Here is a 13,829-nt window from a genome sequence, read left to right on the forward strand (position 1 = left end):
TTTATTTTCTGAAAATCGACAGGTGCAATCCACCATGAAATCTCATTGACACCCTGTGCTTTGTGCAGTATACCCTGCTTTGCCAATGCTATTGTCAGGTTCTGTGTGTGTGTGTGTGTGGGTGTGGTGTATTGTATGCCTTGTTCAAAAAGTATGCCTATTTCACAAAATTTCATATAGAGATTATAAATGCATGGCTTTGCCACAGATCCAAACAAAGCATCTGCTATGATCAATCGACAAATATTGATTTTAATTATTTTATTGGTATCATTTACCTGCATACTTGGCTGTCATGGCAACTGATCAAAGGGCGCCCTTAATGGTGACTGAGCCTAAGTCTATATTTTCATGGTAATAAAGAACTGATTTCTAAGTCATACTATTTATTTATTTATTTATTTACACTTTTATTGAACGGCCGAGTTACTTATACAGTAATTTTCATCGGGGCTCAAGCAAAATTACAACAATTACATCTACAAAGGAACATTCATTTTCACATAATCTTTCAAGTCAGATTCATGAACTAATGACAAGAGGTTCAACTGGGCAAAAAATGAGTTAAGATTTACAAAAATTGTGTTTTCAGTTTTTGTTTTCATCCTAAAGACGTGACAGAGTTTCTACTTCAATGTTACTGGAATCAGGAAAATTATTTATTATCATTCTTATTATTATTTCTTAAAAGTGGACTATACTGTATCTCAGTGCATTTTACAAGGCTAAAATGATTTTAAAAATAGCCCTTGCATGCACAGGGGCTATTAAAATAAGGTGTCTTTTATCTTCACTTTAAACAAAGCTTGAAAACTTGGCCATTATAACTTCATTTCCATGCTTTTTCTAAAATAGAGTATTTATATAAGTACGTAATATACGCTTGAAGTTGATTTCTCATTGATAGGATACTAATTTGGATTCAGACATTTTATGTGATAATTATATCAACGAATAATTAAATTTTATCATTTATTTTGTTATCATATCATTCAAGCATTAATTTTCAAAAATGGAACATTTTCAACTTTTCCTGCAATCAATTGCTGTCCAGAATGTCCCAGTGCTTGTATGATGTGTACCTGGAGGTTGCAGCCTATTACAAATTCACTATCTATTATATGATATCTTGTACTTGCTCTAGTACACTTCCTGATGTGTGTTGTTATGCAATAAAGTTATTAATATTATTATTAATTTATAAATCAAGAAGTGACAGCATTTAGTGCCTTACAAGCAAAAGTTTATATATCGGAGTTGTAAAAGTCCAAGACTGCCCATCGTTGGAGTTCTAGATTTGTCAAAATAATAAGTATTACAATAGCTTGGAAGAAAGAAAATCACCCTTATCTGAGCAAGTGCTGATGAAGACTGTGGATATGACGCAAGAAAGAGAACGCTATATTTGATCCACTTTCGACCCTGTGTCCCAGTCAATCCACTCAGGGTTGGTGCTGGGGATCGGTCTAAAGTACGCCACCAACCGTCAGATAGTGAAGAGACACCGAGCAGACGAAGATGGCGGTCTTCTTGAAATGGTTTCTATTATTATCCTCCGTATTTCTGTGTATGCTTGCCTCTCAAGGTAGCAGAACTTTTGTATCATCAACAGAAGTGTGCGACTCAAACATTTCAGGTACTTGGCGATATCATAGTGTCCGCGGAAACAGAAGATCGGGCTATGTGAGGACTATCGTGGAGGCAGACGACACCAGTAGAAATGGGCGGAGTAGTGACTCAGATGAGCCACTTCTTTTGAAAGGATCTTCCTTACGATACAGTGAACTCAGTGATGGTATGGAAGAAGAGAAGCTGGTAATTTTGTTGTTTGGCAACAAAATTGAAGTAAGGATTCGTAATTTTGATTTCTGATCACAAATTTTAACAGTGATGGCTCGTATTTCTTGACCCTCTTGACGATAGTGCAGTGACAGATGTCAACAAACTTTAATCGGTATGTACCGTACGACGGACCATAGTCCAACTCTAAACCATGCGGCATATACATATCACACATATGGACAGTTTGCATAAATGACCGTCACGATTTTGCATAACCCTATTTAATCTTTTGCCGTGGCTGTTGACAGGCGCCTGTCAATAGCCGGATTCTGTCTATTGACAGGCGCCTGTCAATAGACACTCCGTTAATAATGCGAATTTATTATTTAATCTTTTCATATCGATAACATTTACCCTCGCACATCTCACAGGATACGATACTGCATATAGAGATCGAGGCCTGCATGACTCGGAAGCACAGACAATTTCTCCTTGTCAGTGCATGAAAAAAGTTAATCCATGCCACAGCCAATAGGGTTCCTCTCGTACTGACTTTACCAAAAAGGTTGTAAAACAAACTAACAACTTCCTTGCACACTAATTTGACACGCTAATCAGTCTGTACATTTAATTTGCTCACCAAGAGAGAGTAGGTGCATGCCTCTGTAGACATCAACAACCAAATTCAGCTTTCATTAATGGTGATATCAAGTATAATTCATTGAAACTGTGATTTTTGGGGAGTGTTTAGGCAGACTGTTGAGGAAGACAACTTTCTTAAAACATTACCTATTTTGTTACATAAATGATGTGACTTTCACAGGCATCTTTCATATTGGTTGCCTACTAAGGCCTGAGAAAGTTTTAATCATAATGCGAATTTAATTCGCCATTCAAATCTGATTGATCTGAATTTTTCACACTGATATTTAAACACAGGAAAAGAGAAAATTTACTGCTGTAGGTTTCATTAACTACCATTTTTTTATTTCAGGTTTTGTCTGAAAAATATAATTTATATGGAAAGCTAACAAACTGCAGCTATATTTCCTGGGAAGATGGGTCAACTTGGGTCAAAGTTCAAGATATCAACCATGTTCACATAGTCTACATGAATCATCTAGGTACAAACTGTTAAAGGGCATCTCCATACACTCTTAATGAGATAAACTCATGAAAACTGTTTTATGTATTTGGAGTGAGTGTTTATTAATGAATTTTGATTGCTGGATATAGATTTGATTGTAATACATGGCACTAAGAGAAATCTGCAAATAAGGCCATGGAGAATACTTAAATTGTTTCCTTGGAATTGCTGCGTCTAGGATGGCTGATTTGGATTTTTTGAAATTGCAGCAAATGTATACATCTGTAATGAAAAATTAAAATTGAAAAAAGTGCAAATGTTAGATGCCACCTTTAGGATGTTGAAAAGACAATACTGTGATTGTTTAGTTTTACGGAATTTTTGTTGTGCATAATTTTACAGTTTTTTTCTTTTTTCTTGGACCATGTGGAATTTGTTCTGTCAACATTGCTTGTGTATTTAAAGCCTCTATTCTTGTGGACAGTTTGTAAAATCTTCACTCCAAGTCATCAGTAACAATGCAACTAGTGGGAGGTTTTGCTGGTTAGTAAAAGAAAATTTTGCTTGCCGCCTCTGTAGCTTTACCAAAAAAAAATCAAAGGAACAGTAAGTTTTTTTTTCTCTGGGATAAGCTTATATATAGACCAGTACCTCCTATACTAAATGTTAATGAAAATGGTCGCTACAACTTTATACATAAGTTTTATCTGATGAAATAATTATATACAGTTATTTTCAAATAAAAAGGTTAATGCCTTACTGATGTTGGGGTCATTATTTTGCCATAGATTGTCATTACATAGTCAATAATAGTGTTAGACTACAATATTTGACCCATTCTTTTCCTGTTACTTTGTTGCAGATGTTGGCTATAATGGTCTGCTGGATCAGAAAGGATTTGTAAACAATGTGCTGAACAGATACTTCAATGTGTATTACCCTCGTGCTATTAATGTTGCAAACAATCTTCATTCTCTTGGTGGAAGAGAATCTCAGGTCTACACAACACATCCATGGTTGGTCAGTCTCTATGTAGACTGTCCTGAAAATCTGGTACTTGCGGGAATTAAACTGAACGTAAGTTACAATAACATTGCAACAAAAAATATTCCGATGAAAACTTTTAAGTCGTACATTAGTATTGAGTATGTGTAGGTTTTGAAATTTTTTAAAGATGTATATGAAGGATTATACAGAAGGATTTCAGATGATTAAATTTGTCATTGAAACACCAATTCTACCTATAGCTAATGTCCTAATTTTCCTCAATTTATATTTTTTGAAGATATGTGTATTAATTACATGTTATATGATTGATACATAATTGGTAAAGTCTGTTCATATTTGCTCTTGAATAATGACCTTTATTAAAATACTGAACAGAAGTGAAAATATTGATTTGACGTCAACTAGGTAGGTGTTCATGCATCCTCCAAAGTGTTGCATATTGTTGCTAGTAAAATCTTTGCCAATTTAAGTTTCGTCAACACCCAATGTTACATGTTATATACAGTCAAACTGTGCAACTGTATTACTGAAGTATAGTTTTATACTGTTTCTAATTGAGCAAATTGAATATCTAATTTTTTTGTTCCTCAGTCTTTTTGTACTCATATCTGTAAAGAATAACAATATTTACATTGTGGAAAGGCAATACATCATATAGGTATGCTCTACTTTAAAGTAGTAATTTTCCTATATTATACAGCTGCTAAGTTGTAGTGTTTATAATGTATGTACTCACACATTTTCACAATTGGTATTTTGTACACAAAGTGTCCATCACAGGAAGAACTTGATGAATTTGAGAAAGTTGTAAAGCAAGGTGACATAGCCTGGCATGCTGGACCAATGAATATACAGACAGATAATATTGATGAGTCTCTCTTTGATTATGCTCTGACAATCAGTGAAGATTTGGACAAAAAATTTGGAATTCAACGTAAACATAGAGGATTCAGTCAAAGAGATGTACCCGGTAAGTTGTGATAACATTGTTATTTATGGATTGTAATTGACAAATTGAAAATGTAAAGACTGGCAATTATATCCCAGTTGTCACAGGCTTTTCAAGCTGTTTTTCATGTTGTGGCAAAATAATACCTCTTTAATAGACAAATGTGAAGGCCGAGTTGTCAGTTGCACTTCAGGTGACAACACTTCAGACTCTTTAAATGAACTTTAAATCTAAAATTTAAATGAAAAGCAAATCCATTGGTCCAGGGTCCATCACCAAGGTACCTATTGGTCTAGCAAATCCATTAGCCTAAGGTCTATCACCAAGGCAACTATTGGCCTAACAAATCCATTGGTCCAGGGTCCATCACCAAGGCATATATTGGGCTTGAAAATCCATTGGTCTGGGGTGCATCACCAAGGAAACTATTGGCCTAGAAAATCTATTTGTCAGGTGTCCAGCACCAATTGGCCTAGCAAATTCATTGGTCTAGGGTTCATCACCGAGGCACATATTGGCCTAGTAAATCCGTTGGTCTGGGGGGCCTGCACTAGGGCACTTTAATCATCGTGAGTGAGAAGAGTCAACTAGCAAACTGAAAACATTTTCAAAGACCAAAACATGTAATCTGTATTTTAATTTTATTAAATCTCCAGGTATTACTCAAGCTGCAATTCCAACATTAGTAAAACATGGCATAGATGCAGTGTCTGTTGGTGTGAATTTCATGAGTAGTCCACCTGCTGTTCCAAATCCATTTGTATGGAAATATGGAAATGATTCTGTCATTGGCATGTGGCATCCAGGTAATGTTTTGACTTACTGTACAGTTGTTTTCAGTTTTGATTCCTTTTACCTTGAGTTGAAAACTGATTACATTTCTCTATAAACAGAATTATCTTTCAACCTTTAAGTCATTTCATCCTAACATGATCTGCAAGTTGAATGACAGACCTACTTTTTTCCCACTGAAATCTCACCTTAACCTGACTTCTCGTTCTCAGTAGAAAAGTATACAGGAAAAAAAGAAAAGGGAGAATGTAAACAAAGTAAAAAAAATCTAAGAGAGAAGAGTATGTCTTTGATATGGATAAAATGTTGCATGACTTATCTATGTGCCACCAAGCAATATCTCCATGTATATATACTTGCCTTAACAACACGATATAACCATAAAAGGTATCCATGTTGTGTAATTCTAACAGGAGGTTATCCGAATGATCCTGGTGTTGGACCAACATTGCCAGGTGGATTATCCCGGGATGACTGTGTAGTCGTTGATGGATTTGATCATGTTTTGTGCTTCGCTTTCCGCACAGACAACAGTGGCCCACCTTTTGATGTGGAGGTGAGGGCCTAAAATTTCAAAGTGCTAGATATATGTTTAATACCCAACTGCCATACTCAAAAATATTAAACAGTGCACATTTATAATTCTGATAGCTACTTTTCAAACCATGACTGACTATTATGGTATGTGCATCATTAAACAGATTCATTTGTTTTGATACAGGAAGTGAATCGATACTACTCAATTCTGGATGCAGAATTTCCAGGGGCCACAATTCGTGGTTCTACCTTTGAAGATTACATCTCTGCTTTGATGCCATTCAAAGACAAACTTCCAGTGTTGGAGAAAGAGATTGGTGATACATGGATCCAGGGAATCATGTCAGATCCAAAGAAAATGGCACAGTACAGAGCTTTCAGCAGAGCTAGGAGTCAGTGTATCAAAGAAGGTGAGGATTTACAATTACAAGATATCAGTGTGTTATTTCACTCAAGTTAGCCTCTGTCACTTTAGACCCAAATCAACATTGCCACTGAAGGGCATGTCATCATATTAATCCTATCAATAAAAAAGGCTACCAGCCTCCTCATTAAATCATACAGGCTGACAAAAGTGAGTATCCTGATAAATATAGACAGAAAGTCTGACAGTGTTTATTACCATATAACTGGTGTCTGCATACACTGCAATACTCACCTTTTATGTATATGTTAATGATACCTACTGCTGTCATTGAACGTATTATGCCAATCAAAGCAGAGTCAATTAGCTGTCAAAGGTGTGAGTTGTGTGTAGTAAATGTTGCTGCTGTAGGAGATGATGGATAATGCATTCATTTTCTATTCTGGAATATTGATAAATGACAATGTACATACCATGATTGATTTTTTCTCACGTTAGAACAAAAATCACAGTAGATTTTGCAAGTTTTCTGCACAAGAACTGTACCAGATAACGATTCCCTGGAACTACATCTACTAACAAACTAACCCCAGGCCTGCCTCTTGCTCACCATAATTCATGTATCCTCTTGATGCTTTGCAGGTCAGTGTGACATGTCTGATGGCAGAATGTCAAATTCCAGCAGATTCCTTGTCAAAGTAGCAGAGCACACCTATGGTCTCAATCGTGGAGGTGATCCCATACACTGGAAAAATGAAGACTTTGAAAAACACAGGGCAGGTTGGTTACTACAGTGTTTTGCCTTGTCTACTCCAAAGAGTTATATTTTTTCTGATGCAATGGTTCTTTACATATTGTGTTTTGCTCATGCAATGGTAATTAATGTTGATAATATGTTGATATTAATAATATTAATTAATAGTTAATATTTGCAGCATTATCAGTAATTGCAGTTTTATTTCCTTTTTTGTTTACATGTTCCATCCATGCAATAGGGATTGTAAGAGGTTGATTCTGGCCTAGACAGTGGAGTGGAAGACCACTGTCTATGATTCTGTATTCACTATGAAAAAATCTAGCAACAATATTTACAGAGAAAGGTTTAACACTATGAAAATGTATTTTATTGTCTGTGTGTGGTCTTGCTCGAGCTTTACTGATTTTCTCTCACCAAGATAAAACTTACCAAGATGCAGAGTTGTCCTGGAAAGAACAGAGAGAGTTTGTGTACTTGGCTGTAGATGCTTTACAAGACCATCCACTGGCAAAAACAGTTGCAAAGAATTTCAAAGAACTTGAACCAAGTCTTCCAGACACTACAGGTATGCAGGGCTATTGAATGATTTTATGAACACCATGCAATAAGCTATGTATCAGTATATCTGTTTCATAAATTGATCCACCACAAAATCAAATAAGAATGGTATAGAATGCATATTTTGCACTAGGTACCTCAGATATCAATACGTTTGAAATCTACTTTGATCAAGTTTGATATTTTAATGATCCAGTCAAATAGCTTAAATTGTAACTTTATATGTACTGGCATGATACATACATTGTATTTTTACTTTTCATAAATACTTTGTAAGCAATGATTCCTCTGTTTAATATTTCAGGTTATAAGACATTAAGTATTCCAACACCGGAATTGACGTGTAATGGAGATGTGACTATACAGATTGGTAGAAATGGACAAATTACAAAATTATTGGATCATGGAACAATGGTAAAATTCATCTCATCAAATCTATTTTGAACAAAGCCAAACATGTCATGCAAGTTATGCTCTGAGGCACATGACTTTTACAAATTTTATGATGGTATGGCAGTGTTGCCGCCAGGACGCGCCCTTGCAACAATGTCCCCAAAAGGGAACCTGTTGTCCCGCATTCTTGCATACTGCGGGTCACCCTGGGTGCACTCGTGAGTTGACTGTGATGGGTGTAGTCTACAAATAATATCTGTTACTGACGATGATCTTTGTTTTGCATAATTATTTTGAGGCTTACACAACGTACTTTCGGAGCTAGCTATATGATTAAAAGTAATTAAAACGCTGCACTTGATATCATAATTTGCTTGACTGTAGTCTATCTGAGCTCTGATTTGCGGCAGATATGGTATACTGCTTCAATAGGCCAAACCCGGAATTCAAATCGACCACGGTACAAACAAAGCCATGTGCGCAAACGCACACAGACGTACGTGTATTTCCATACGCGTTCAGTACACATGTGGGTTTGTTTGTACCGGCATCACGTGATTATTTGGGCGTACTGAGTATGTAGAACGGCGTACGCATCGCGTCCTTTTTATTCCGGAGTAGAACCATTGCCTGAAATTCAAGCATAGTGACGTGGTCCCGATAGCTTGAATTTTGTTCAGTGAAACTAATGTGTTACGAAATAATGCAAAAGTTGATTGACAACTGCTTGTTGTCCCCAAAATGTACAAAATGTCCCCAAAAATAAATGGTAGTGGGACACAGTGTCCCCTGATCTAAAATTCCTGGCCGCAACACTGGTATGATATTTTCTTCCATTCGCCTTGTACTTTGTGCCCAGAAGTTTCTCTGATGTGCCACTGTAATTAAAACTTATTACAAACTGAGAACCTAGTAGGAGCTCCTTTCCAGTCAAGGCAAAATCATAGCCAGTGTCAAGAGTCATCATTCAGAAAAATTTCCACATTATACATGATGCAGTGTGATAAGGCAATGCTAATAGATGCAGTTAATGACATCATTTATGGCTAAAGGATATTCACTCTTTGAGAAACATCTCTATGAAACAAAATCAAAACTTAATCGCATAATAAAATTTCTCATATTTTACATAAAACCTCTTTTACCCAAAAGATGTACATGCTGACATTTCATATTGATCAGTGCTCTTCTGCAAGAATACAAAAATATTTTTTTTTCTGAGACAATTGAATGAATAAAAAGTTCTTACTTCAGAAAAAAAATGATTTTAGGTTCTTGAGAAATAGCACTGATCAATGGTAGCAATTGTAACTGACATTCTTTTGGGCTCTGTTTGGACTGATATCAGTCCTTCAATTTTTTCTCTAATTACAATCTTCTATCAACATGCCTGGATGAGCTGAATATCAGTTCATATCAGAACTGGACAAAAAATGCCATTATACCGGTATTTATACAGTCAAGCCGGAAATGCCATATTTTTCTCTTGTATTCTCTTTTAATACACAGATTGATTGGTCAGGGTGTCCATCCGGTACATGTGGTCTTGGTTTGATGATGTACAACAGTTACAATGACTCTGACATTAACAACTTTAGTGAACAGTACGATTACATGTTCATCAGCCCTGGGTTTAGCAAAAGTGGAATGAGTGTATTTTCCAAGCCAGAGAGCCGTCAATGGATACCCAAAGCTACAGAAATATGGCAGAAACAAGGTCTGTATCAAAATGCTGCTTTCATTTTCAAAAATATTTGACAAAATCATGTTAATAATGTAATCCCTGTATAAAAAATTAAAAAGGAATATTTTGATGAATGAATGCTAAAAATGATCACTCTTACCTAGTATTCTTTGTACGTTTGAAACTTCTCAGCAAAGATTCACAGCAAAGAATCAGCACTTTCTTGCATTTGTTGAAGAGCACTTCTATAGCTTAAAAAAACTTCATTGAATTTCATAATTGACTCAATATTATATGTCACCAACCCTAGAGAACTTAATGCTTTCTTCTGCAAATTTAATCTCAGGAGATGACACAGGTATTTCCATACAAGTCACTGAAACTGTTCATTCCTGTACAAAGAGACCAAGCACAAACTGGATAACACCACTTTATTTGTTTTTCAATGTTAAGAAGCCCATTTGCCACAAAAGAAGGGAAAGTCAGTTGAATATTTACATATCTCTATACAACAATTCCAGAATTGTGATCACTTTTTCCACAGATGGTTCCTGTAGTTTTCTTACAAAGTTAGTTTTCACCGATAGTCGCAGCTGGAAGAATTATGGATCTCCTCAGAGCATTTGGATTCAAACTGATGTCAGTATGAAAGACGGTAAACAGGGTAAGTTTGACTGTGTCATTCCAATAAGTAGAAATTGAGTTGTTCAGTGTTACTGCATGTTTTCACATCTCTTCAAGTCATGATACAGTACATTTTGCACTCCGGGATCATGGTTAAACTCAAACCTTATAAGATTATCTTTGTATAGAGAGAAATATGTATTGCCAAGAAAGTATACCAAAAGGCTTGTCGCTATAGAACTAGTTTAGTGTGCCATTGAGAATAAAGTTTATAGATCACTACTGGAGGGATAATCAAATTTTGATTTTGTTGTAATATTGTTTTCAGGCGTAGACTTGACAGTTCAATACTTCAATAAAACCTCAACAAGACTACCAGAGTCTCTCATGTACAACTTCTTCCCAGCTGCCATGTCTGGTTACCAGTGGCAACTGGATAAGATGGGACGTGCAGTGGATCCAATGAATGTTGTTTTAAATGGAAGTCAGATGTTACATGGTAAGGCAATACAATGTACTGCTCCAAAGTCAACATCATACACACACTGTTCTGATGGTCTTTATTTTCCCTATACCGGTAGTATAAAATACAGAATAGTTTTTGAGTCACCAGAGGTGTGCACTGTATCAAAAACTTTTTCTACCTATACAACTTTTCTGTAATTAGTTATCATGTCTCACAAGTTCATTTTCTATGATAACAATGAAAGAAACTGCCTTCCGATTTCATTCTTGAAATGCTTACAACAGCCATCAACAAAAGATTCCAACAGCCAATTTCCTTCAGCCATGGTGTTTATTATGTATTGCACAAAACTGAAAAATTGTTCTCTTTAATTAAAGTGACATTAACAAAATTTCGCCATCAGACTCTAAAACTGCTCGTACAGTGAAATCTGTATATTAAGAAATATCTGTAACAGAAAGATAAATTCATTTCAACTACTTTTGGTGCATAAAATATTCTATGATCAGAGAGATGTCCAGGACTTGTTCCATTGTATTTTCAACATTAAATAAATGTAGTACTCTTATTTATCAACCTGTAATTCTCTCTGTATATTCATCAGGCATAACAGAAGGAATACGATACCTACAGCCTGGTTCCCATGGCATTGAGATCACATCTCCAGATGTTCCAGTGGTTGGCATAGTAACCAAAGATCTACCAGCATCACCTTACACTGTTCCTCTGAAACCACTTTCTTCTCAACCAATCGGCATGGCATATAACTTTTTCAATAATGTCTGGAGTACAAATTATATATTTTGGTATCCATACATGGATGGGGATGAAAATTTCAAAGCCAGGTTTAGAATCAATCTCTCATAATTATGATAAAAATGTGACAAATAATTGCGTTTTTGGTGAATAGCCAGGCTTTTCCATTTTACAAATTGGAAAAAAACATAAAGGGGTATGGAATGAAAAGTATTGTTTCCCCAAAATATTTCTTTCAACATAGGGAGACGAATATTTCTTTGAGCTGCAATCAGTATTGTCTGAATAGATTTACAACAGAATCATTTTTATGCACAGAGATCATTGTTGAAATTATCATATGATGGAAGTCATAGATTATTAGTTCATATCATTCAAACTGAAGTGATAGATAGCTTGATGACCATTTAATCTCATTTGAAATGCTTTGCTGGAGAACTTTCATTCAGTAAACATTGCATTTTCACAAATCTGAACAAGTCGAGGTATAAAAATCCGAGAAGCATTAGTTGAGAATTTATCTCTGTTTGGTTTTATTGTGAGTTTCCATGATAAAGCTTTATTGTTTTTTTGTATATAGTCCATGATCCAAGGTACATCATTGATCATTAGTCATTATCTCTGCAGGTGTGTCTATTAGTAAACTTTGAATATAAGTGGTTATAACGCTTCAAGCATAAAATATGGTGTGTTGATGACATCATTTGTACAGAATTTCACTACAGCATCATAAAACCTCTGTATATCACCTGAATCAACAGCCAAGTAGACAGTAAATATATGCTGTTCTCTTGTTGCGTATAAGTAATGTAATTCTTTAATTTTATTGGTTGACAAAAGTATACCTCTCTCAGGCATGTGACTGTAAACTTTGTGTATAGTTCCTTGTGACAAAGTGATCAATTGAAAGCTTACGATAAGTTTAGCTGTTGACCATTTAAGGTATGCCTTTGTGTGATGTCAATACATGTCAATACTTTACAATAAAGGCAGGTGAAAAGTCGCAGTATAAAAGTTTAAAATCCCTGCATTGACCCTCACTACATAAGGACAATCTACCATTTTGAATTCTCCTGCTACACATAGTGCAATTTCATTTTTTTTCAACTTGTGCAATAAATTTACAATAACTTTACAATATCCTCCATAGTTAAAAAGTTTACTGCTTCAAATTTCCTCAACTCTTATTGATGAAACATTTGCTTGTCATTACCTGGAGAAAGATTTATTGACAGTTTCATTATATCCACAATCTGGCGGCATATTGGACAGTAGCGTGTCATATTTGATTTCAACATGACAGCAATGCCATTATGAATCATACAAGACCACACAGGGAAACCAAAGGGAAGACTCATTTTTCCCCAGGCAGCAAGAAACACTGAAGTTGTAACAAAGTAGACCAGGAAATTTTTTCAATAGAGTTTACATAATATATGATTTTAAATGTACAACATGGTGTAAAGTTCTGTAACCACAGACTGTACTTGATATTTCAGAAGGAAAATTCTTTAAAGATGTTCCATTGCTCTACAATCACCAGTCAGTATTGACAAAATGTCATACTTATTGAAATATGTACATTTTTGATATACATCAATTAATCATTTTAAAATAAAAGTACATTTCTTACAACAGAATGTTTCATCGCATGTTTCATCAGTACATTAAATTAGTGTATATAGGATCTAGCAGAATTCAGTAACGGGAAGTATATCTATAGAAAACAAATAAACGTATCTCAACTTATCAATTGATGGGACACAAGTTATTTCATTACACTTTTTTGTTCAAGCAGTTCTAGCAGTTTAGTAAACTTTTCCAGAATACCAAGTTTGTCATTGTCCAGACATCAGCGCTGATCTAAGAAAATAAGACAATACAGCCATTGAAACCACATTAACGTTTCTAAAATATCCTGCACATTGCAAAAATCCACTTCGTGCTACAAAGTATCTTTGAAACTGTTGTAGCTGTACGTGGAAAGCATGTTTATTGAGTTACATGGCGCCCCCAACGTCGATTAATATAATACGCTACTGGGTTACTGGTCAGAAATCATCGCATCGTTC

The 13,829-nt window shown here is 35.3% G+C and overlaps 1 protein-coding gene across 1 annotated transcript; it reads left to right on the forward strand.

Annotated features, from left to right (window-relative positions):
* Positions 1 to 1,511: 1,511 nt before the first annotated feature.
* On the forward strand, positions 1,512 to 13,397 carry LOC139114590 (uncharacterized). Its single transcript, XM_070676403.1, has 14 exons — positions 1,512 to 1,845; positions 2,777 to 2,906; positions 3,732 to 3,946; positions 4,646 to 4,847; positions 5,483 to 5,632; positions 6,032 to 6,174; positions 6,340 to 6,565; positions 7,162 to 7,299; positions 7,695 to 7,841; positions 8,139 to 8,248; positions 9,737 to 9,944; positions 10,456 to 10,575; positions 10,864 to 11,034; positions 11,606 to 13,397. The coding sequence occupies exons 1-14, from the start codon at positions 1,519 to 1,521 to the stop codon at positions 11,866 to 11,868; spliced, it is 2,550 nt and encodes an 849-aa protein (XP_070532504.1). The 5' UTR covers positions 1,512 to 1,518; the 3' UTR covers positions 11,869 to 13,397.
* Positions 13,398 to 13,829: the final 432 nt, after the last annotated feature.

This window comes from Ptychodera flava, chromosome 16 (genome assembly GCF_041260155.1).
Source record: "Ptychodera flava strain L36383 chromosome 16, AS_Pfla_20210202, whole genome shotgun sequence".
In the NCBI taxonomy this organism is placed as follows: domain Eukaryota; kingdom Metazoa; phylum Hemichordata; class Enteropneusta; family Ptychoderidae; genus Ptychodera; species Ptychodera flava.